Genomic DNA, 23996 nt, shown 5'->3' with positions numbered 1-23996 from the left:
TGGTCAGTGGGACCTGACTTCCCACTGTAGGCGTTGTGGCCTTTGCTCACTGTCTCAGCACTTTGAATTCTTCCCACCTATCTCAGACAGAGCAGTTGCCTCGACCTTTGTCAGTGTAATCCCCTTGTTCCCTTACCCAGTGGGAGCTGGGAGCCTGGAGAAGCCTCTCCTGGTTCTCTAAGACAGGTGACAGGCTGCAGTCTGTGACCAAATGGTGAACCAGGGACCATCACTGAGCTTCCTAGTACCAAGCATCAAGTGGAAACAGTGTACCCCTTCCAGAAGCCACTGTACAGCATAACAGCTCTGTCAGTGCACTGAGGTCTGAGGCTTCTGCAGGGGCATAAAGTTTGCTTGGCTCTTGGCTTTGGGATGACAGAGCCATGGCTGGACTCAATGAGCTAAAGGGTCTCTTCCAACCCAGGTGATTCTGTGGCAGCTCCCAGACAGACACAGACACCAGCTGAACTGTGTGAATGTGGCAGGTGTTTCTGGCACCCCTCCCACCAGAAAGGCCACGTTTTAATGCGTAGGATGTTTGGCCGGGTCTTAAGATGGGACAGGCCTCATTTATTTAGAGACAATGTCTAGATTTGTACCTTCTATACAAAGCAGTTACCCAATGCCCTGGTGTCACAACTGTGGTGGGTCACACAACGCTGGTGTTTGCTTCATGAGCAGGCCAGCAGCCCCCTTCTCAGCATCAAAACCCCATGTACAATAGCTGAGGGGTTGGTGCATCCTCTGGCAATTGCTCCTTTCATCCATCTCCTTCCCTGAGTGGTGAAATGCAGCTTCAAAGCTTGAGGTTCTGAGCAATCCAGCCCTGGACAGCTGTGACTTTGGTGTAGACACCAGGGAAGTACGGCCTGGCACAGCCATAGCCCCAGCTCGTGATTCCTGCGAGAAACCACTTCCCTGAGGGTTCTTTACAGGCCAGAGGCCCACCTGCATCGCCCTGGAGAGAGAGGAAAAGGGTCCCTTGTCAAGGCAGAAAGGCAGCCCAGCTCACCCAGCTGTGAGATTCCTTCTCTCTGGGACACAGGAATGCTGGTTGTCCTGTTCCCCACCTCCCCAGGAGCCTGCCTCTGAGATGGGGGACTGCTTGGTGATGGATACAGTCTGAAGTTGGGGTTCTTGCGTGCACAGAGGCACAAAGGGGTTGTTGACTGGGCTCCATGGAGTCCCTCCCTGGGGTCTCTTGCTTGGTGTTACCTCTGCATGGTTCCCTGACCTGTCACAGGTTGGGGAGGGGGGGCAGCAGAATGCAGCGTGTGCAGGATGGACTTGGGATAGTGGCGATGGACGGGGAGATGGGTGGGCAGGGAGCTGAGCTAGGGGAGGCAGGGCAAGGCCCTCCTGAGGGAATAAAGCCCAGGGCCTTGGCCCAGGCTTGCTCTGGCCCAGGCACAGCGATCGCTGCTCTCACACTCACCGAACAGCTGTCGACGGTGCCGTGTGGGAAACCAGCACACACCATCCTGCTGCTGATCTGGACAGGGTAGAACTTCTTGCAGGCCTGGTCTCCAATCATGTTCACTGCTGCTTTTTGCAGATGCTTTGACATGAGACCTGAGGAGACAAGCATCCCTGTCAGCTTGCTGCAGAGCACATGGGAAGCAGCAGCACGTGGAGGGGTGGGAAGGAGAACCAGGCTGGTTCCCTCCAGCAGAATGAACTCAGGAAGGTCCCTTTGGTGTGTGGTTTGTCAGGCAGCTCTGCCGACCACATAGACGTGGTATCAGGGTGGTCCTTGGGAGTACAGGAGCACACCTGGAGCTACAGGGATGGGGAGCACAGTTGTGCACATGCAGAAAGCTTGGGATGGCTGCAAGAGGGCAAACACATAACCAGAGGGAGGAGTATAGTGTGTGGAAGCTTGGAGGGAGATGATGGTGATACCAGCCTTCCCTGGTATCCCCCACAGGCGCTGGCCTGGTGTGGGGAGGGCTTGGGGCCATGGAGCAGGGCTTGGGGATGGTTGGGCTCACAGGGTTGGTGGCATTTATCCCCCTCAGCCAGTACCTCCTTCCTTCGTGGAGCCCCAGCCTGTGATGAAGCATCTTGCTCCTTCATGGAAGACGTGTGAATTGTCTGGGAGACATATAGGTCTGATGGTGCTGCTGAACTTGACAGGCACGCTCAGCTCTAGCAGGGCCACGTCATAGTCCAGGCTGTAGACATTGTAAAAAGGATGCTTGTAGATACGGAATATTTTCTCCATTTTGCCATCGATGCCACCCAGGAAGGGTGTTCCAAGGAAGGCCACCCACATTTTGGGGTCACTGTAACTGCAGAAAGACAGCAAATCCAGCTGTTAGAGGAGCATGGCCTCAGAAGGAAGGCTGTTCCTCTGGCTGCCAGGCTGGGATGCACTATGGCCTTGCCTTGTGAGGCCAGGACCCCTGTCTCCAGCACATTGGGGACCAGCCCAAGCTTTACCTCATTCCTCTTCACATTCACCTGCGGGGCCACGGCTGTACCAGGGGGTGTGTGCTTCCAGTGGGGCACAGCCACGGTGCTGGGCCATGAGGAAGGGGGAGGGCAGGAGGGCTGAGGGGTGGGGGGAGTGAGGCCAAGAGCTGGTTGGCTTCACCAGCCCACTGCAGACTTACATATCGAAGCAGTGAGCTGCAGAGAGCAGCCACCGCTCGGCAATGAGGACGGCCCCACACTTGTGCTCCTTGCGCCAAAGCCAGAGGCTGACTTGCCAGGGCCACTCTCCTCGAGCCGCGGTGCTGCCGCCCACGATCTTGCTGAAGGCCAGGGCAGTCGTTAAGCCACAGTCTGGGACAGAAGAAGCAGCACTGTGATTTTTTTTTAAGTAACTCTGAGGGAAAGGGGTCTCTGCCTTCCTTCCACAGCCCGTGCTGGGGGGCAGCCTGCGGGGGAGGCAGGGCAGGAGGGGGGGGGTGAGGAGTTCCAGCCATCTGAAGCGAGGCCTGGCGGGCACGGTACAGTTTGGGACCCTGTGAGCACAGCTCACTTGTGGTCACAGATGAGGGGACATTTGGACAGACTAGCTGAGCTCCTGCACAGCAAGGAATGTGCACCCCAGGGGGTGACAGTACATCTTCCAGAGCTCTCTTGCCAGCTCGTCCTAGCAGACTGCCTTGCCAGAGGGCCTGTGGCCTGCAAAATGGGCTCTAACGTTCATAAGCACAGGAGAAGAGGCCACAGAACCCAGCAGAAAATTTGGCCAGGTGCAAGCTGCCAGTGTACAACCTGGGGCTGAGGACAGCCTGTGTGAAGCTGGAGAGTTGCCCTGGGGTGTGTGGGTAGCACAGGCTGAGGCTGGGCAGCAGTCTCAGGCTGCAAAGCAGCACTCACCACAGTTGCGCTCGTCAAAGCCGTTGCTGCAGTCAACAACACCATCACACTCAGGGTTTTCTTTCCCAATACAGACTTTGCTGGAACACTTGAAGGTGAGACTGGTACAAGGCACCACTGGAAAGCAATAACCCATGGCCTGCTCAGAACCTGCTCTGCTGGGGCTGGAGATCTCCTACCGATACGTCAGAGCTGTGGGAAATTTTACCTGGGGTTTGGGTGGACTTGGCAGACTCGGTGGTGTTCAGAGCTGTGGAGGTTTCCTGTGTGGCTGTGGTCTCCAGGGTGGTTCTGTTGGTTGGACTTGCAGCTGTTGTGCTGGGCTGGTGGGTGAGGATGACTGAAGTAGAGGCACTAGTGATGGCTGAACTAGAAGAGGTGCCTGTGCCAGGACTGGGCAGTGGTGAGATGGTATCCAGGATCCAGTCTATGAGTTTGGTAATTCTGGAGTACACACCAGGTTTCATAGCCTGGGCACAACCGATTCCCCAGCTCACAATGCCAGCCAGGTAAAACACTCCTGGGGTCACCTCACAGGCCAAGGGTCCACCTGAATCCCCCTGAGAAGAAAGCAAGGCAGTGGCTGCTTAGCCCAGTCTCCCCAAAACCGGTCTGTGTGGAGCTGCCCCACAGCCACTCTGGGAGAACTTGGCTAGTCCCAAACTCTTCTTTATCCAGCTCTGTCCGCTGCCACGCAGTGTGGGTGCAGGACATGAGTGTGTGGAGGCTGAAACTAGCTCAACCCAGCTGCACAGATCTCTGTAGCATTTGTCATGAAGATTCAAAGGTCTTGGCAGCACCTTTCCACAAGTGAAGGACAGTCACCCCCAGCTACTGCTGCCTCAAGCCAGCGCTGCTGCCAGAGGAGAGCTGCTCCAGCCAATAGTTTAAATCATCCTCAACTTGATGGAGCTCAACTTACTTTGCTAAAGCTCCAAGGCCTGGGCTGGTTTTTTGAGCTCAGGTACCTGTGGCTTACAGCCTGTGAGTTAGCCCAGCTTTCTGGAACAATCCCAGACCCTTACCTGGCACGAGTCGATCTTGCCCTCCAGGAAGCCAGCACAGATCATTCGGTCAGTGAGGGAGAAGTTGTAGAGAAAATTGCAGGTCTTCTGGTCTATGATGCCCACCAAGGCTTTCTGCAGGACCTCAGGCTTGGTGACTGCGTGGAAACCACAGGGTTAGTGAGTGCAGCAGAGGAAAGTGGGAAGGAGCAGCTTTTAGACTGACTTTGACATGTGTTTCAGGACACCAGGCTCAAATCCCACACAGGAGTGGTGTCATACATGAGCTGCTTTCTCAGCTGCACAGAAGCTCCTGGCTCACCCCTAGGGCATGGTGTCGTAGCTGTGTGCAGGCTGCTGAGCCCAGACAGCACGTTCCTGGGGTCTCAATAGCTTATGGGCTCCTGGTCAAGGGTTAGAAGGACAGCAGGGCTTCTTTGGTAGCACTAGTGCCACGCTCAGGCTTTTGCTTGCTTTAATGGCTTGGAGCAGCTGAGCATGGCAGGGTACAGGGCAGCCCCACTCCTGCTTAACCAGGAGAACAGAGGGGGGCCCAGCAGGCCTGTCCTGGTTCCTGCCAAGCTGCTCTCTCATTTTCTTGTTTGCTAGTGGCTCCTAAATAACTGATGTGCCCTTCTCCTCCTTTATTCTCAGGTTCCTGATGGTTCCCAGTGCTGCCCACCCCACATGCTGCCAGGGCTGGCTGGGCACAGTGGCACAGGCATTGCTACCGCTGCAAAGCAGCTGGTGGTGCAGCCCTGCTTACCATTCCCTTCTTGGAGGTTCCCCCACCCAGAAATTAGGCATTTCTTCCCAACAGGAAACTTCTGCCCGGCCAGTGGGAGACAGACAGGCTGGATGTGTTTGTTGAAGACAAGAGGTCTTGCCAGCTCCAGCACTGCCACGTCGAAGTCCAGGACAATGGGGTTGAAGAGGGGATGCTGGATCACTCTGGTTACATTGATTTGCACTGCACTTCCCTCTGTTCCATTTAGGGATGTTGTTCCCATGTGGGCTTCAATCTCTTCTGGATTTGTCCTGCAAATATGGAATCCAAAACATGTGTGCTCACCCCCTACACACACCCCCCCTCACATGAGCCCTGACATTTAAACTGCAGAGGACTCCACATGCCCAGTGTTTGTAACCCGACTGTTCCAAAGCAGAGCCCAGCACACACAAGCAGCCCAGTTAAGTCAGCCCCAGAGACCTGTTCCAGCAGTGGCACATGTTGGGTGTCTCCTCAAAAGCAGGTAAAGTTTGTCTGTACCCCTGGTAACTGTACAGTCCCCACCACACACCCCCTGCCCACCCAGCTGCCTCCTCTCCCAACTCTAGTTGGATCTGTTTTGTGGATGGATGCTGTTCCACACCCAGCTCAGCTTTTTTAACACTGTTATTCTAGCACTGCACGTGATGTTTGAGAAGTCCTCATGCTGTGGATTACCAGCAGCATACTGGTAATCCCAGTTCTCTTTCCAGTAATTGCTAGCATTCCCTCTTTAACTGCTGCTGCTCAAAGAGCTGCTGTTCTCCTGGCAGCATCCACAGTATTTCTGACCTTTTCCTGAGTGGTAAAAGCTGGTGGAGACCCATCATCACCTGCAGGCAGGTAGCATTGCTTTCTGCTCCCTCACATCATGCTTGCCTGCCTTGCATTTCACTCACTGCTTTATTACCCAGCTATTTAATGTGTAAGTTTGTCTAGAAACTCCTTGTACTTGAGTTGGTCCCCAACCTTTTCTGCCTTCAGGAATTTTTATTCCTGACAAACGTTATCCTGGTGCTACTCCTCTCTTTACCCAGGTTATTTATAAACCTGGGCTTGGGCTCTTGCTGTTCTGAGCTATGTGGGATTGAGCTGACCAGCTTCCCTTTGCCAGCTGACCATGTAATTTGGTTTCCTTTATTACAGCCAATTTTTAAGGTTACATTTCTTGAAGAAGGTCTCTTGTGGCACCTGTGCTGCTCTTGCTCCCTGCCCAGGTTACTTCAACCTTTCCCTGCCTCACCCCAGTCTCCCCACAAAACCCCTTTTACAATGAATATCTAGCTGGAAAAAAAATAACCACGTCCACTGTGTGTTCTTGTTTGTCCTCAGAGACCCCAGTGCCACAGAATCACCAGGCTGGAAAAGACCTTTGAGCTCATCAAGTCCAACTGTACCTGTTATTCACTAACCCACATCCCTGAGCACCTCATCCACCCATCTTTTAAATCCACCCAGGGTTGGTGACTCAACCATTTCCCTGGACAGCCTGTACCAGTGCCCCACAACCCTTTTGGTGAAGGGCTTTTCCCTGATGTCTGATCTGCTCCTGCCCTGGGGCAGCTTGAGCCCATTGCCCCTTGTCCCATCTCCTGTCCCCTGGCTGAAGAGACCATCGCCCACCTCTCTGCACCCTCCTGGCAGGGCAGGGGAGGTGGGGAGAAGGTCTCCCCTCAGCCTCCTCTTCTCCAGGCTCAACACCCCCAGCTCCCTCAGCTGCTCCTCAGAGGATTTGCCCTCCAGCCCCTTCCCCAGCCTGGTTGCCCTTCTCTGGACTCGCTCCAGGACCTCAATGTCCTTCTGTTGGTGAGGAGCCCAGAACTGGACCCAGCACTCGAGGTGCAGCCTCCCCATTGCCCAGTACAGGGGCACAATCCCTTCCCTGGACCTGCTGGCCACGATGTCTGACACAAGCCAGGATGCTGCTGGCCTTCTCAGACACCCAGGCACATGGGCAGTCAGCAGTCACCCACAGCTGTGGGTTTGGCTACGTGGTCACATGGAGCCACACAGCTCTGTGCTGCTGAGCAGGGATGGACTCTTACTCATTGAAGCAGTGAGCTGCTGATAGCAGCCAGCGGTCCCCGATTATGGTGGCTCCACAGAAATGTCTGGAGTCTTCTTTCAGGCTCACTTGCCAGGGGATCTCTCCTCTGAAAGCATCTGTTCCTCCCACGATCTTGCTGGGTTTAGAGAACCCAGGTCGTCCTCCACATTCTGAACAAAAGCCAAAGCAGGACTTGTGAGTACTTCCAGCAGAGGACAAAGGAGGAGAGGCTTTTGTTCTCTCAGGTCAGGAAGGCTGAGCAGGGACAGGTCAGGGCTGAAGTGCAAAGTGTCTGCCCAAGCCCTGCCTGCTGATCGTGGTGGTGCCTGATGGTGGCTGTTCACAGCCCTACAAGGGCTTTCACCCTAACTGCTGTTCTGTACCTTGGTCTTGGCAAGTCCTCAAGCCTCAAGTTCTCAAGGCAGAGTAACCAGAAGCTCTGTGCCTCTCAGCATTGCCATTCCAAATAAAAAGTTAATAGTAAATTTAGAAAAACACCCTCCATCTGTTATCTCCCTGCAGAGCTGCTTGGAGGGCTCCTCGGAGCTGACAGTCATCCTCCAGACACCCACCCTCCTTCCCTGCAGGAAGAAGATGCATGGCTGCTGTGAAGGTGCAGGCATCAACTTTGAACTGCTGGGAGATCCTTAGGTGGCAACCAAAAGTAAGGGGTCAGGCTAAAGAGTGCCAGAGCACGGTGTGTTGGTAGCCTGTCCTGGCCCTGCTGAACCAAACACATTACATGGGCAGGAGACAAAACTGCATCTTGCATAAGCAAAGATGCCCATGAAGCCCAACTGCACAGATACTGACTTTGCCAAGCTGCTCTGGGCTGAGCTGGAGCAGCCAGCCATTGTCACCTGTGCCTTGGCCCTTAGCACTTGGGAAAGGGTTGTGTGGGTCACCCTACTGAAGGTCATTTCAGCTCAGCAGCGCGATGAACCTGACGTCTGGACCTGTACCAGCCACTGTGCCTGCCAAGGTGCCCCCACCCTGTGCTCCTACCTTGTGGTCTCCACACAGTCACGGCCTTGCTGGCAGCTGGGTCTGGTGAAGTGGTGGGGACTGTGGTGGTGGTGTTGAGCTCTTCAGAGCCCACCACGGCACTCTTGGTACCGGAGTGTATTAGAGGGACGGTACGGGCAATGGAGGTGGGGAAGGCAGAAATAGCAGCCAGGATCCAGTCTCTGAGCTTGGTCACACGTGTGTACACCCCAGGCCGCCGGGCTTCAGCACATCCAATCCCCCAACTCACAATTCCCGCCAGGAAAAACTTGCCAGATGGTTCTTGGCAAACCAGGGGCCCACCAGAGTCACCCTGCAAGAGAAGCCAGATGGTGAGCTTGCCCTGGCCACATTGGGCATACCTCTGCCAGACCTTTCTTTGTCCCTGCATCTCCCAGGTCACCTCTGATGATTTGCTCCAGCCAAGTGATGACTGAAGCATCTCTGGTGCTGGCCTTTGGATGCTCCTCTGTGTGGGCACACTGTCCTGCTGTTGAGCAGTGGCCTTGTGGCCTTGATATGTCAGAAGAGCACAAGTACATCCTCCTTAAAATATAGGGTGAACTTTTCTCCTGATTAATTGAATCATTTGTTAAACTGCTGCTTTTCAAGGTTAAGCCCAGCAGACCCATAACAGCCAGGTGATGGGTGCACAGTGCATGATTCCCAGCCCAGGGAGACTATACTAATCTTTGAATGGTGTTTCCTTGCTTTGGCCTATGGTTCCCTGGTTAATTCTTTGGTACTGTGGGGTCATACAAATGTCACTGATGTGGGATGTGGTGTCTGTGAAGTTGGCAATGCCTTCTGGGGGTTGGATTGCTCTACGTTAGTGATGAATGACCAGATGGGTCACGTTCATCATTCAACCTCAAATCCTCCATTCTTGGCTCCTTCTCCAGTGTTTCTGCTGCATTTGGTGTGGAAATGTGAAGCATTACTATCAGAGAAGTGTGGTTTTGCTCAGCTGGTGGCTGCAGGTGTGAAGGGCCCTGCCAAACCACAGGGACATCCATGGAAACCACCATCCTCCTTCCCCAAGACAGTCCTCCTCTCCCTGTGCCTTGTGAAGGCAGGATTTTCTCCAGCTGACCACTTGCAATTGCAGGATGGATAAAGGGTAACTAGGGAAAACACCAAGTCATTCCCCAAAAGCTGGTGTGTGTGTTTTAGGGTCCACTGCTCCTCTTTGCCATCTGAATTTTAATCTGAGGAGCTGCCAGGTACTTTGGTAGTGCCAGCCCTGAGTGCAGGTCAGGAAGTGGAGAAGAGCAGTTGAATAGCCAGAATAGCCCTTAAGCAGCAGTGCCCTGCTCTAAGCACTAGAGAACATACTCTCATTTTTGTCTTCTGCTGTCCCTCATCTGTTCTTGGGTCTGAGGTCACACCTCAGACCTGGGGGAGAGGGGAAACGTGACCATGGTGTCAGACCCTGCTGCTTGATGCGCACTGGGAGGGAAATGACTCATGTTGGGAGGACTCATGCCAGCTTCCCTGGGCAAAGCTTACCTGACAGGAGTCGATTTTCCCCTCCAGGTAGCCAGCACACATCATCCTGTCTGTGAGGGCATGGCTGTAGAGGCTGGAGCACAGTGTCTGGTCCAGGAGCTCCACTGTTGCTTTCTGCAGGAACTCTGGTTTCACCACTGAAATGAGAATAGATGTAACTATGGGCTCACCACAGGGAGCCTTGCACAGGACATGCTGCACATGGTAGAGCCCACCCTGGCTGCTTTGGTCAGAGCATGGCCTGAGTTCCCTTCCCTAGTGCCTCCTGCACCACCCTCACCCCACTACAGCTCCTCTGCTGCCTGACACGCTTTGCTTACAGAAATCCTCCTTGAGGTAGCCCCAGCCAGAGATGAGGCACTTCTTGCTGGCTGGGAAGTGATGCCCAGCATCTGGCAGGCACACAGGCTGGATGTACTTAGTGAAGGTCACAGGTCTCTTCAGCTCCAGCACAGCCACGTCGTAGTCGGCCGTGTCGGCATTGTAGGAGGGGTGTGGGATGATCTGTGCGATGCCCATTTTCACTGCGTTGGTGTCTGAGCCTCTGAGGGAGGTGGTCCCTGTGTAAGCTGCCCACATGGCTGGGTCCTGGAACCTGGAAAATAAGACAGCCAGGACCACATGAGCCTGCAGCCACAGCATTTCCCTGCCACCCAGAGCCACGGCTCAGAGGGGTGCAGCCTCCTGCCCGTCCTGCCACCTGCCCTGTGACAGGAGCTCCCCGTGGCTTATCTGGCAGGAGAAGGAAACCAGGCATGATGGGGCCATGTGGGACAGTGGGAGCTTGGGCCTTTGGAAGCGGGGAGGGGGGCATCAGGCTGGCATGGCTAGAGCTTACTCAGTAAAGCAGTGAGCAGCAGACACCAGCCACTTCTCCGTGAGGATCGCGGCACCACAGAAGTGCTCGTTGTTCTCCCGCAGGCTGACTTGCCAGGGGAACTCCCCTCGGGATGCCTCTGAGCCTCCCACTATCCTGGTGGCAGTCTTCATGGCAGGGCGGCTGCCACAGTCTGAAAGAGAGGAGGGAGACACTGTGGCAGGATCCTACTCACTGTAACCCCAAGAAGGCGCTCTTGAGGGAGCTGCTTCAGCTTTGCACATACTCCCAGCACCCATTCAAGCAGCAGAACATTGCCAGGGGTATCACTGGGCAGACTCTAACCTGCAGGCTTGGAAAAGAGCACTGCAAGGCACTGGCCCAGCACAGCATCCTCCCTGAAACTGCTAAAGCAAGACATTCTGGAGAGAAATATCTTGCCTGGTTTCACAAGCTCAGCCGCTGGCATGTGACCTGCTCATGGCAGCCTGTGGGTCTGTGGCATTGGCCCAGCATGCTGGTCCACCAGGAAGGTGGTGGGCCTTGCCATGACCCTTTGCAGGTAGTGGTGGGATCAAGGCACAATTCTGGGGTACAATTCCCCTCATCCTGATGAGGACATCTACTCTTGGCCTGACAAGTTGTGCCATGTCACAAGAATCACAATCACAAGAATCACAAGGTTGGAAGAGACCTTTGAAGATCGAGTCCAACCATTCCCATCCTGTGCTAAACCATAGCCCCAAGTACCTCATCTACCCTTTTTTAAACACCCCCAGGGAAGGTGACTCAGCCCCTCCCTGGGCAGCCTGTTCCAGCCCTGACAACTCTTCCAGTAAAAATTTTTTTCTAATATCCAATCTAACCCTGTCCTGGCACAGCTTCATGCCCATTGCCCCTTGCTCTATCCCCTGTCCGCTGGCTGAAGAGACCATCACCCACCTCTCTACAACCTCCCTTCAGGTAGTTGTAGGTGGTGATAAGGTCTCCCCTCAGCCTCCTCTTCTCCAGGCTCAACACCCCCAGCTCCCTCAGCTGCTCCTCAGAGGATTTGCCCTCCAGCCCCTTCCCCAGCCTGGTTGCCCTTCTCTGGACTCGCTCCAGGACCTCAATGTCCTTCTGATGCTGAGGAGCCCAGAACTGGACCCAGCACTCGAGGTGCAGCCTCTCCAGTGCCCAGTCCAGGGGCACAATCCCCTCCCTTGGTCCTCTGGCTCTCTTCGGTGCCCAGAAGGCCGGTGTTGTTCCACACATCGAGGTGTGTAGCCATGGGTTGTGCCCTGCCCCCCGTGCCCAGGGGACCTGCTGCAAGAGACTCACCGCAGCCCCTTTCGTCAGAGGCGTCGGCGCAGTCGTCTTGGCCGTCGCACTCCGGGTTCTCTTTCCACACGCACTGGGTGTTGCGGCACACGAACGTGTCTCCAGGGCAGCTCCCTGAGGACAGCAAGGCTTTGAGTCACTCATGCAGCCCTCCCAGGAACCATCCCTGACTTCCCCAGGGGCAACCACAACCTTGTGGCCTTGTCACTCTGCTCCCTGGCAGTGCCCGAGGCCCCTGGGGCCCACCAGCTGGGAACAAGATGGGGCACAACCCAGGTGAGGCCTCAGGAGCCTCAGGCCGCGCCATGCCCATGGCGGTGGCCGGGGCGCTGGGGCAGGTGGCTCTTCCCATTGCCTGGCTCTTACCTGCTTTCAGTCTGTGGGGAGAAGCCTCACTGGGACCTGTGACAAAGTGGAAGGGAGGGGGTCAGTGAGGGCATCCCAGCCAGGACCACTGGAGCCGTGTGTTCCCGCAGACCGCGCTGCTCCTGGGCCAGGGCTGCCAGAGGCTTTGCTCATCTTTTCCTCCTGCTTGGCAAGTGCTGGCCTGGCCCCACAGCCAGCAGTGGACCACTGGACCACTTCCCTTCCTTTGTTTGCTCCACCATGGGCAGAGTGAGCAGTGGAGGAACAGCCACCTATAGCCCTGCAGGCGTTGTGGGAGTCTTGGGGGACAATCCCAAGAGCCATGGCAGCAACCTGCCTGCCAGGAGCAGGATCCAAGGCAGAAGCTGTGCAAGGCTGATGCCCAAAGCAAAGGGGTGTCTGTGCACCCTGTCTTAGGGCTGCACAAGCCTTCCAAAGGTCCAAGGACTCTGCCCATCATTAGTTCAGAGGACCTCATGCCTTCATCTTTTCCAGGCACATGCTGGACCCGGAGTCCTGTGGTGACGTGCAACTCACTGTCAACTGAAGGAAAGGAGAATTTCCAGGCAGAATAATTCAAATATGAGCAATATCTACCTAGCAGGAATCATTGCCACAACTCTGAGGGCTGCTGTGTACTTGTAGGTACAGACAACCCAGCAACTCACCTGTGGAGGCTTTATCTCTTGTCCCTCAGGCTGCCTCCAGGCACTGCACCAAAAGCCAAAGAAGCTGCTAGTTAAACTTCAGGCTCTGTTGTGGACACAGCCCCCGAGAGCTGCTCTGCAGGGCTGGGAGCAGCAGGACAGCCTCAGTGCTGGAAGGGGACCTGGGACATGTGCCTGCTAAGTCACCACCAAGACCCTGGCATGTTCCTGCTGCCACCTTGTGAAGCTGGCAGCACCTGGGAGCCAGGTGGAGCATCCTCTTTGGGTACCTGGCAGCACCTCAGTTTCTAACACTACTGCTGGGCAAGAAGCCTTGACCAGATGTCAGAACTAAAACCCTGTGGCCCTTTGGCCATCTGAGACACGTCCTGTGGCTTTGTCACCTTCGGTGCTAGCAGCACCGGCGCCGGGCACCTTGCAGCTGTGGGAGGAGCATACCTGTCAGAGAAACTGAGGAGATAGTCCCATAGGCAGGCAGGGAGAGCCCCTGCTTGTGCAGGGCAGCTGCCAGCCCATGCCTGAGAGCTTCCTCCTCCGTGGTGGAGCTCAGGGGCTGGGAATCCTGCGCGGCGAAGCGGAGGCGGAAACGGACGATCACGCTGGAGTTGCCGTTCCTGCTGGAAGACAGAGAAGCAATGGGTGCATGGACTCCATGGGCAGTACAAGGGACAGGCTCTTCTGCTGGCTGGCTGCAGGGGACTAGAGGGAAACAAAACTAATTCTTAATAATTTAAGGTGCAATTTGCTCTGGTGACGTGGTCTGGGTTGAAATGGTTGTTTCCACTTTCCTTCAGCTGAGGTTGAACAAAGCCCTTTTCTTGCCTTTCTGCCTGTGTTTCCAAAGGAAAGAATCCAGAACATTGGTGTGGTCCCAGAAGAAAACTCAGCCTGGACCAAAAAGCAGTTGCTCTTTTGAATGAGAACACATGCATAAGCTCACCTTCTTGGTGGAGCTTGACAGGATGCCCTGAAACAGGAGTGTTCCAGTCAGCAGGAAGAGCTGCCTACACTCACCTGTAGCCCAGGATAGTGCAACCTGTGCAGCTCCAGTCCAGCTGGGACTCCTGGAAACTGGACAGAAACTGCAAAGCAAAGAACAGTGGTCACACACTGATTAGGCAGAAGATCCCAGGGACATGGGATTGGATGATACCTGGGATTTTTCAGGGAGCTGGAGCTAGCTGAAGCATCTTCTCTTGTCTCTGCAAGCAGCAGGAGCACCTGTGTCCAGCTCAGGTGTAACCCTTTTCCCACCCTGGTTCAGGGCACAGGGCAGTACATTTCTTTATGCCTTCCTACCACCTCTCTTTTGCAAGGCCTGAGCACAAATTTCCCACTCTGCAAAAGCCTCTTAAGGCCCTGACAGGGTCTCTTGAAGAGCAGCTCAGCCCCACGGTGTACCCTGCTGATGTCTCAGAAATCCCTCTTTTCCTCCTGCACTTGGTCTCCAGGTTCTGCTCAATGAGAACAGTCGAGCTGGGCCCTGGGGAACCACCAGCATCTTCTCTGCAAGCCCAAATGGACTCACCAGCCTCTCCAAAGCAGGAGTCAGCACCCTGTAGTAGTCTGAGTTCTCCATCTGTAAGCTGCTGTTGAAGGTGATTCCTCGCAGCTCCACTGTGTGCTCAAAGCTGGTCTCCCCCGTGGGATGACAGGCTGCCAGGAAGGGAAGGTGTCTGTTAGAGGCACAAAGGACATGTGGAGCTCTGGGGCCATGGCTGGGCACAGCTGTCCTTCTGTCTGCTTTGGAACACGTGTCTTGTCATGTCCTTTAGACCCCTCCTGGTTTGAGCAGCTTGACTGTCCATGAGCACCCCTGACTGCCTTGGGGATGCCCCATGGCAGTGCTGGGCCACCTCACACACAGGCAAGGGGAGATCTGAACTTGAAAACAGCTTCAAGCCTGAGACAAAAGGTCATTAACAGGTAGGTGTGACCTGGCAATGCTTGGCCCCATCCCTGCCTGACCAGGCTAGGGGAAGGTGTGCTGGGTACCAAAGCCAGCTCAGAGAGTAGTGCTGTGTGGTGGAGCTGTGCTGGTGGGCTATGGCAGGCTGGGGTCCACACCAGTGTGCTGGGCTAAGGTGGCATCTGGCCATGGGGCACCAGAGGCAGCAGGAGGGAGGTGAGAGAGATGAGATGGTGGTTGTGCTCTGGAGTGGGACAGTGAAGCAGGCAGTGGCCAGTGGCTGCAAGAGGTTGTGGTAGGAGAGATGGCTGGAGCAGGGAGGTGCAGTGACAGGAATCTGGGGAGTCACAACCCAATTAGAGGAGAGGAATAGAGCATGCACACTGTGTGACCCTGCTATAAAGTGCCTTAAAGTCAGATATTGAGAACATGAGTTGACTACAGCCCTTGAAGTTTGTGTGGGCATGTGGGGAGAGTTGACCACGTTTTGGCCTCAGCAGAAGCCTTCTGAGGATTTCTGCTGTAAGGACTTGACAGCTGTACAGACCTTTTTTCTTTTTTTTGGAGCAGATGAACTGAAAGAACATACCCAGTTACACACTCACCCAGCAGGATCCCCAGGTAGAGAGCTGTGACACTGCCCACAATGACAGCAGCGACGGTTACCTTCCAGCAGCTGACCCTCAGTCCCCTTCTCTGGGTGCTTAACACTGGCTTTATTTGGTCCATACTTTCTGAGCAGCAATACCAGTGGCCTCTGTGATTAAAAAGAGGAAGAAAAGCACAAGACTGGGATGAAACATGACATGCCAGCTGTAGTTACCCCAGGAGCTCCAACCAGTGCTTTATCACAAGAAGGAAAAGGATGGCTGCGCTGCAGTCAGGAGGTTTCAGTAATCCATCCAGGCTGTAGGACCTGAAGACATGAACCATGGTGCCTGGTTCCCCTTCCCTGTATTCCTAGGAGGCCCCCACTGAGTGTGGTCATGTCTGTTGTGAGGGCAAACCAGCCCAATACATCCATGTCCATCCCTCTCCGTACTCTGTGTAGACACTTTTGGTGACACAAGCTCTAGGTGAGCACTGCACCAGTGTTCCCAGCCCCACAGCCCCACCTGCGGTCCAGCCAGGACAGCACAGGGCATCTGCTTGAATCTGCAGAATCAGAATCACACCAGGTTGGAAAAGACCTTTAAGATCATCAAGTCCAACCATTCCCATCCTGTGCTAAACCAGATCCCTGAGCACCTCATCTCCCCTTTTTTAAACACCCCCAGGGAAGGTGACTCAGCCCCTCCCTGGGCAGCCTGTTCCAGCCCTGACAACTCTGCCAGGGAAGAACTTTTCCCTCCCATCTGCTCTGACCCTGCCCTGGGGCAGCTTGAGCCCATTGCCCCTTGTCCCATCTCCTGTCCCCTGGCTGAAGAGACCATCGCCCACCTCTCTGCACCCTCCTGGCAGGGCAGGGGAGGTGGGGAGAAGGTCTCCCCTCAGCCTCCTCTTCTCCAGGCTCAACACCCCCAGCTCCCTCAGCTGCTCCTCAGAGGATTTGCCCTCCAGAAGGCCAATCCAGGCAGGCAGCCCCCCAGCCTTGATCTAGCAGCAGGGTTTCAAGGTCCTACAGCCTATGATCCCAGGGTGAAGTGGCACACCAGCTCATAGAAATGGGTTGGTATGCATTGGGCTTGACACCCTGGTTTAGTCTTTCTACCTCAGACATCACCCCTAGTAAAAAAAATATCCTAAAACCAACCCATGTTACCAGCAGGAGCTTTGGTACTGCTCAGGGGTCACAGAACTGCAGCAGCAGGTGGAAAATACAATGTTTACAAGACTAGATTGCAGTCACATCCTTCAATCTGAAACTCTGCAGTCTGATAGAGAGCTGTGGAGAGAGCCCTGCCTGGGACACCAGAGAATAAGTGTTCCAAAGCCTTGAAAAAGCCTTGAGAATTCTTCTCTGCTTCTACTGGACTGTTCTGACCCAGCTGTTGAAATCCACACTTGGTTCCTTGTTATCCCTATGTTCTGTGGATTAAAAGTGGCTGATACACCTCACCCTGTCCTTGTTTATGAAGCAGGTTCCAGGTGAGGTGCAGGTTCCAGGTGAGGTGCAGGTTCCAGATGAGGTTTAGTTTCAAGGTGAGGTGCAGGTTCCAGGTGAGGTGCAGGTTCCAGGAGAGGTGCAGGTTCCAGATGAGGTTTAGTTTCAAGGTGAGGTGCAGGTTCCAGGTGAGGTGCAGGTTCCAGGAGAGGTGCAGGTTCCAGGTGAGGTTTCCTATGCAGCCCAGTGCTGGTCCATAGTTTTGCAAGAATTGTGAAGGAAACATAAAATCATGGTGATAAATTGAATGGATGACAAACCTCACTGGCAGAAAGGTCCCAGTGCCCAGTACTGAAGAACAGTATGTGCTGGAATGACAGCTATGCTGCTCTCCTGTTGAACAGCTCCCTGAGGTCAGTGCTGATGTGTCCAGTGTTTTGCTTCAAGTGGTACAAACATCCTGCACAGGAACCAAACCCCCTTCACGTGGTCTTTCCTGCCTCCTGAGATGAGCTCAGCTTTGCTCCAGTATGGCAGTGCTTTTCCTGCACTGGGGATGCTCAGTCAGCTACAGTACTCCAAACATCATCTCCAAAAATGCCAATAATAGGGCACTTTTACCCTGTTTTTCTTTCTACACTCTTGCTAGTACAAGCCAGCCTGTGGTTGCCCCTCGGATCATCCTCGTGGCTCCTCTGGACCCGCTCCAAGAGGCCCATGTCCTCCTTGTGCTGAGGGCTCCAGAGCTGGGTGCAGCTCTGCAGGTGGGGTCTCACCAGAGCAGAGCAGAGTAGAGCAGAGGGGACACTCCCCTCTCTCCATCTGCTGGCCACGCTCCTTGTGATGCAGCCCAGGATGCCATTGGCCTTCTGGGCTGTGAGTGCCTGTTGTTGGCTCATGTCCAGCTCTGCGCCCATCAGTGTCCCCAAGTCCTTTTCCTCAGGGCTGCTCCCCATCACATCACCCCCAGCCTGTGTCCTGACCCACATCCTGCTGATACCCAGCTGTCAAAGACATGCCAAAGAAGGTCAACTCAACCAATGAAGTTGCAGATGATACCAGGGTGGGGAAGTGGACACTTGACAAGGGAGAGACACCCTGGTGGGTGGAGGCTAACAAGAACCTTATAAAGTTCAGCAAGGACAAGTGTAAAGTCTTGCAGGCAGGAAAACACAATGCAGCAATGCAGCATGGGCTGGGATCCACCTGACTGGGGAGCAGTTTGTAGAGAGGGGCCTGGGGGTCTTGGTGGACAGCAAGCTCAATATGTGTGCAGCAAAGCAAGCCAAGAGGATGCTGGGCTGCATCAACAAGGGCACCACCAGTAGAGATAAAGAAGTCATTATCCCACATTACTCAGCACTTGCCAGGCCACAGCTGGAATACTGTGTTAGGTTTTGATCCTCACTATACAAAAGAGATGTGGCCAGGCTGGAGAGGGCCCACAGAAGGGCCACCAGGATGATCCAAGGACTGGGAATCCTGCCATATGCAGAAAGGCTGAGAGAACTGGGTTTGCTCAACCTTGAGAGAAGAAGACTTAGGGGAGATCTCCTCACCATGTTCCAGTACATAGAGGGTGACTCCCAAGGAGATGGAGACTTGCTTTTTTACAAGGAGTCACATGGAAAAAGACCAGGAGTAACAAATTCCTCCTGGGGAGATTCTGATAGGACTCCAAGGGAAAATGTTTCACAGTCAGCCACTGGAAGTGGTGGATTGCCCAACACTGGATGTTTTGACCATTCAGCTGGACAGGATGCTGGGCCATCTTGTCTAGATGCTGCTTTTGTCTAGATGGAGCTTTTACCAAGAAAGGTTGGACCAGATGACCCTTGAGGTCCCTTCCAAACAGTATTCTATGATTCTGACCTAAAAACCACTTCTCCTTCCTCAGTCCCAAACAGTCTGTCCTGCCAAGGGACATTTAGTCAGGTCACTTCTGCAGGGGCCTCTTCCTACCAGTTGAGAGGATGCTGTGAGTGGTTGGGCTGCCAGGGTGGCTATTTACTGATGCTATAAATCAGGCTGATGACTTCAGCAAGGGGAAGCTGTGCAGGAACAGCCTTTTCTAATGCAAATGCATCCAGAAATGAAAGAGGGCAGAAAGGGACCCGGGACACAGGGAGCAGCAGCACTGTTTCAGAAGAGCTTTTCAGTGTTTTCCAAGGTCAGCAACTCTTCAAAGTGAAGCTTCTAGATAAGAGATTTTAAAAGGTCACGTGTTTTTGTGAGGCAGCAGACAGAGAGAAAGGGGTGAGGAGGGGAGAGTCCATCCAAGATCCCTCTATTTTTTTTTCTAACAGACCTCCAAATACTCTTTTCCAGCTGTAACTGAGCCTGGCAGAGATAGGCACTTTGGGCCCCTGGGTTTTGCTAACAATATCTCCATTTGACAATTCAGCTCTGGCTAAGAGGAGACAGGTAGGAACCATTTTTTTTTTCCAGCAGTCCTTGTGACCTAAATACATACAGATGAAGAATCATTCCTCTGCTCTTTCAATAGGTCTCCACGTCACGAGCTGAACATGGGAGCTCAAAACCACCCCAAGCTGGATGGGGCCCTGGGCAACCTTGTGTAGCTCCAGGCCTGGAGGTTGGTGTCCCTGCCTGTGGCAGGGGGTTGGAGCTCTGTGATCCTTGGGGTCCCTTCCAACCCATGTCATTCTATGATTCTGTGATTCTAGGATTCTAGTCTAGAGGTGCTGAGGGGTGCAACAGTGATCTTACTGCTAATGGACCTCAGAGGCCCCTGAGGAAAAGTTTTTAACTTCACAGAGAAAATTGGCAAAGGCTGGGTGTTATTTGGACAAGTTGGACTGAACTAACCCTCTCTGGGGGCGAAAAGCCACACTGCAGGAAAAGCAGCTTGGGACCCCAGGAAGAAGTTCATGGTATTGATTGCACTGGCCTTTTAACTGGAAAAGGAGAGAGGATTTGGAGACAGAGAAGCCACCTACTCCCCAAAACAATTAAAACTTGTGTTCTTTGCTCTCCCTTTTAGCATAAGGAAAGTGTCTTGGCTTTGGGTGTAAGTGGTGTGAGCTGAAGGATTCTTTCAAAGCCACGGAAATGGGGAGCCCATCGTGCAAGAGCAAAACAGAGATTGGCTTTATTTAAATTTTATGTTAGTGAACAAAAAGAAAGAATCACCTATAAATAGGTAATGGAGAGAAGGAGCAAGGAGCTATTCCCAACTTTTGGAGAGAGTTCAGAGGAGCCACAAAGATGCTCAGAGGGCTGGAGCAGCTCCCCTATGGAGAGAGGCTGAGGGAGCTGGGCTGGTTCAGCCTGGAGAAGAGAAGGCTGTGGGGGGACCTCACTGCAGCCTCCCAGTCCCTGGAGGGAGCAGAGAAACAGGAGGGGAATCAGCTTGTTCAAAGGGGAGATAATGGCAGGACAAGGGGGATGGATTAAAGCTGAAGGAGGGGAGGTTTAAATTAGATATTAGGGGGAAGTTCTTTCCAGAGAGAGTGGTGAGGGGCTGGAAGGGGCTGCCCAGAGAGGGGGTGGGTGCCCCATCCCTGGGGGTGTTCAAGGCCAGGTTGGCTGGGGCCCTGGGCAACCTTGTGTAGCTCCAGGCCTGGAGGTTGGTGGCCCTGCCTGTGGCAGGGGGGTTGGAGCTCTGTGATCCTTGGGGTCCCTTCCAGCCCAGACCCGGCTGTGATTCTATGATTCCTGCTGAAAAACATGGAGAAAAGGGCTAAAGGTAACGGAGACAAGGAGCAAGGAGCTATTCCCATTGAAAAACATTGTTGCAGAAAATCAAAGAAGCAAAAAGTGAATTTTGTTGCTGGGGGAAGAAATGAGGAGAGCATTACCAGGGAAGCCTGGCTCTCTGGTAGGAATGTCAAGGAGAAAACACACATACATGACTTTTTTCAGTTTAAAAGTGGTTCTAAAATGTGATGCCCAATAGCAGGGTGGTGGGGCAGGGAAACAGCAGCCTAAGAGAGTTCTTCCAGTCCTACCTTAGAGGGGTTTCTGCTCCCTGTTCCATTTTAGCAGAGAAGTGATGCAAGATGGGCTACAAAGTCAACAGGAACTGTCCTATGAAAGTAACCATCTCCATCTGTCCCTCAGGACCCTGAGATTCCCAGGAGACAGCCACCATCTCTGCTTTTCTGCTTCTTGGCAGCTCAGGGTTTGTTTTCTCCAGCAGAGTCTTGTCTTCCACTCCTCAGCAGGCATTTCTCTTCCTTTGCCCCTGCTGTGTCCTTCCCTTTATGTTTGTTCCTCTTCAAGCGTTTCCTTCCCCCTTCCCAGCACTCTCCAGCCCTTTGTGCTCAGTGTCCCTCCCTTCAGAACAGGAATGCAACCCCCCCTATCTCACACAGCTTTGCCCCATGCTTCCTCTTGCTTCTCCTGTTCCAGGTCTACCAGAGCCCAGCAGCAGTCCTCCACTACAAGGACTCCAGCCAAGCCTCTCCTATGACCTGTTGACCAGGGGAAAGAAACAGGGACAGAAACACAAGACAGAAACAGTGGACAATGTCCCCAGACACAGAGTCCTCTGGAGTTTTTGTGCTGCACTTCTAGCATCTTCAGATGGTTTTCTCCAACACTGTGACTATAAAGGGCAGCCAACATGCTGCAGCCAATCAATTAACCAAGTGTTAATAAACCATTTGATTGATGCCATGGTAAGTGGTTACCAGTACAGTCTGGCTCCCAGCAGAGTCTGCTGAGCCTTCAGACACAAGGGCTGTAAAACCTGTCTCATGGTCTAAGGTCATGCCTCTAAGTCCTCCCCCAGACAGAGCCTTTGTGAAATGATGACATTGGCATGAAAAATATGTGACTGGCTTGGGGCAGACAAGATCAGCAGCACATCCCCCAGTAACCTCAGGAGGTAACAAGCATTGGGTCAAAGGTGAGGGGAGGACTCATGGTTTTATCTCTGAGGTAAGATCTGTTGCAATTCAGAGGAGGAATACAGCAGAAGCACATTTCTCCAGAAGGAGAAAGCCCCAAATGAGAAAGACTCTGACATGCCTCACTTGGTGGGTTCTCCATCCAAAAATCACAGGCACCAGAACAACAAACCACACCTGTGCCCCCAAACCACAAACCACAAGCTTGAGCAGAGAAGATGCTCACTGCTGGGAAGTGAAAGCACGACCAGAGGGGATGAAGGGATGTAGGTGTGCAGATGTCTCATGGCAGACCCTGGCGCCAGGAATGGTGAAACCCAAACATCTCAGTTAAAATGGGGCCAAGCCTTGTGATTTAGTTTATTTCCCTTACTGCTGGGAATTGAATTGCATGCAAATGGGGCTCAGCAACTTGTGGCAGCAGCTACTGATGGAAGGTAGAACATTGCCTTAGGGGAGTGGATTTATAGCCAGAAGAATCTGTTGGGTAGTGGGTCAGTCTGGAGAGGCCAAGAATCATGTGCCAGTCCCCTCTTATGGCTCAAGGGCACCCCAGGGCTGCACCATGCATGGGGCTCTAGGGAAGGAAAGGAGTGTTGGAATTAAAATGTTGCTTCCTGGTGAGCCTGATGTCTTCCCTTAAATCCTCTGACCAGATGATGATATGCCATGAAAAAAGAGCCCATGCAGGAAGTGCAGTGAGCTGGTAGAATGCAGGAAGGAAAGAAGAGCTGCTCAGCATCATGTCAGCTGGAGCAGGGAGTGTCCTTCATGAGCAAAGGACACCCACCCATGTGATCAGCAGCCATGGCCAAACCAGGTTTGGCAAACGTGGCCTTTTTGTTTCATGTGGCATGAGTGTTGTGTCCAGTGCTGGGCTCCCTGGGATAAAAGAGACAGGGATCTCCTGGAGAGAGTCCAGAGGAGGGACAGAGATGCTGAAGGGCCTGGAGCATCTCCCCTGTGAGGAAAGGCTAAGTGAGCCTGGAGAAAAGAAGCCTGAGAGGGGATCTGATCAATGGGTATCAATATCTGAAGGGTGGGACACAGGGGGACATGGCCAGCCTCTTCTCAGTGTCTGTGGGGACAGGAGGAGGGGCAATGGCCTCAAGTTGGAGCACAGGGAGTTCCACACCAATCTGGGGAAGAACTTTTCCCCAGTGAGGGTGAGGGAGCCCTGGGACAGGCTGCCCAGGGGGTGTGGAGTCTCCTTCTCTGGAGAGATTCCAGCCCTGTCTGGACACCGACCTGTGTGACCTGTCCTGGGGAGCTGCTTTGGCAGGGGGTGGGACCTGATGGGCTCTGGAGGTCTCTTCCAACCCCTATGATTCTGTGATCTCCTGCCAGCAGTCTGGTTCCTTGAACCACCCAACGCTCTATTTCATTAATCTTTTGTTTTAACCCATCTCCAACATTTGTAGCTGATGTGTAGAGCTGTGCACAGCCCCCAGCCTTCTGCAGGTCAGTGTTGGTTGTGCTGCATTCCACAGGCTACACTCTGCTTCCAAGCAGAAAGAAATTCCATCAGCTGAGAGGCTGCAGACCCTGTGCTGAAGACACTGCTGCTCTATTGAGGTAGGTGAGCAAAGAGCCCCCAGCACTGGTCAGTCTCCAGGCCACGAGCAGCCTGTGAGTGAACAAAGCTGTGCTGGGTGTTAACCACTTCATCCCAAATGCTGCTCACCTGCAGCACTCCTCTTGGAGGTCCATCTGCTTCACCTGCAGTCCTGCTCTCAACAAGCCCAATGACACTGTGTGGGCCTTGTTTATTGTCCCTCTTGGACTTCAAATGTCTCTCAATTTACAAGTAAGAAGATCCTCTCCCCGCCTGCCAGCTCTGCAGTCTCAGCTGGGACATGACAGACAGGCTGAGCTCCCATTATCACACTAACAAAGGCTCTAACATCAGCTCCACCTTGGAGACGCTCAGCCCCGGGCTCTGCCTTTGGTAACAGAGTACCGGGCAGATTGGTACCTGCAATTACTCCTTAAACTTTCAGCCCTGGATTACAGAGTAAAAGAAAGGCTGCCTTCCTCCCCCCACTGCACTGGCCTGACAACTGCTACCCATAGTAAATACTGAATGCACACCGGGAGTATCCAGTGAGCAAGGAAGTGCCATTGCTGGCCGGTCACTTTTCACAGCAGGGACACTATACAATTTGATACTTTTCAGCTCATGAATGGCCAAGGAAAACCTCACATCCTTAACTCAGGGCATGTCCTCCAGCCACCACCACCCTCCTCCCCTGGACACGGTGCCTGGCCCAGTGCAAAGGCTTTGGGAAAACTCTTTGTCCTGATGGGGTTGGTGGATGTGTTGGGCCCAGAGGT

The 23996-nt window shown here is 53.7% G+C and overlaps 1 protein-coding gene across 1 annotated transcript; it reads right to left on the bottom strand.

Moving 5' to 3' along the window:
- Positions 1 to 796: 796 nt before the first annotated feature.
- On the bottom strand, positions 797 to 15473 carry TMPRSS9 (transmembrane serine protease 9; the record flags this gene model as incomplete). The annotated part of the gene is made up of 18 exons (XM_084276415.1): positions 797 to 958; positions 1436 to 1572; positions 2026 to 2291; positions 2616 to 2787; positions 3539 to 3890; positions 4356 to 4492; positions 5101 to 5372; positions 7149 to 7320; positions 8156 to 8468; positions 9665 to 9801; positions 9985 to 10259; positions 10503 to 10674; positions 11802 to 11915; positions 12168 to 12203; positions 13274 to 13452; positions 13850 to 13917; positions 14364 to 14491; positions 15350 to 15473. 18 exons carry the CDS (start codon positions 15471 to 15473, stop codon positions 797 to 799), a joined length of 3216 nt encoding a protein of 1071 aa, XP_084132541.1.
- Positions 15474 to 23996: the final 8523 nt, after the last annotated feature.

This window comes from Gallinula chloropus, assembly GCF_964237585.1.
Source record: "Gallinula chloropus genome assembly, chromosome: 28".
In the NCBI taxonomy this organism is placed as follows: Eukaryota; Metazoa; Chordata; class Aves; order Gruiformes; family Rallidae; genus Gallinula; species Gallinula chloropus.
This window is presented reverse-complemented; position numbering and strand designations above follow the sequence as displayed.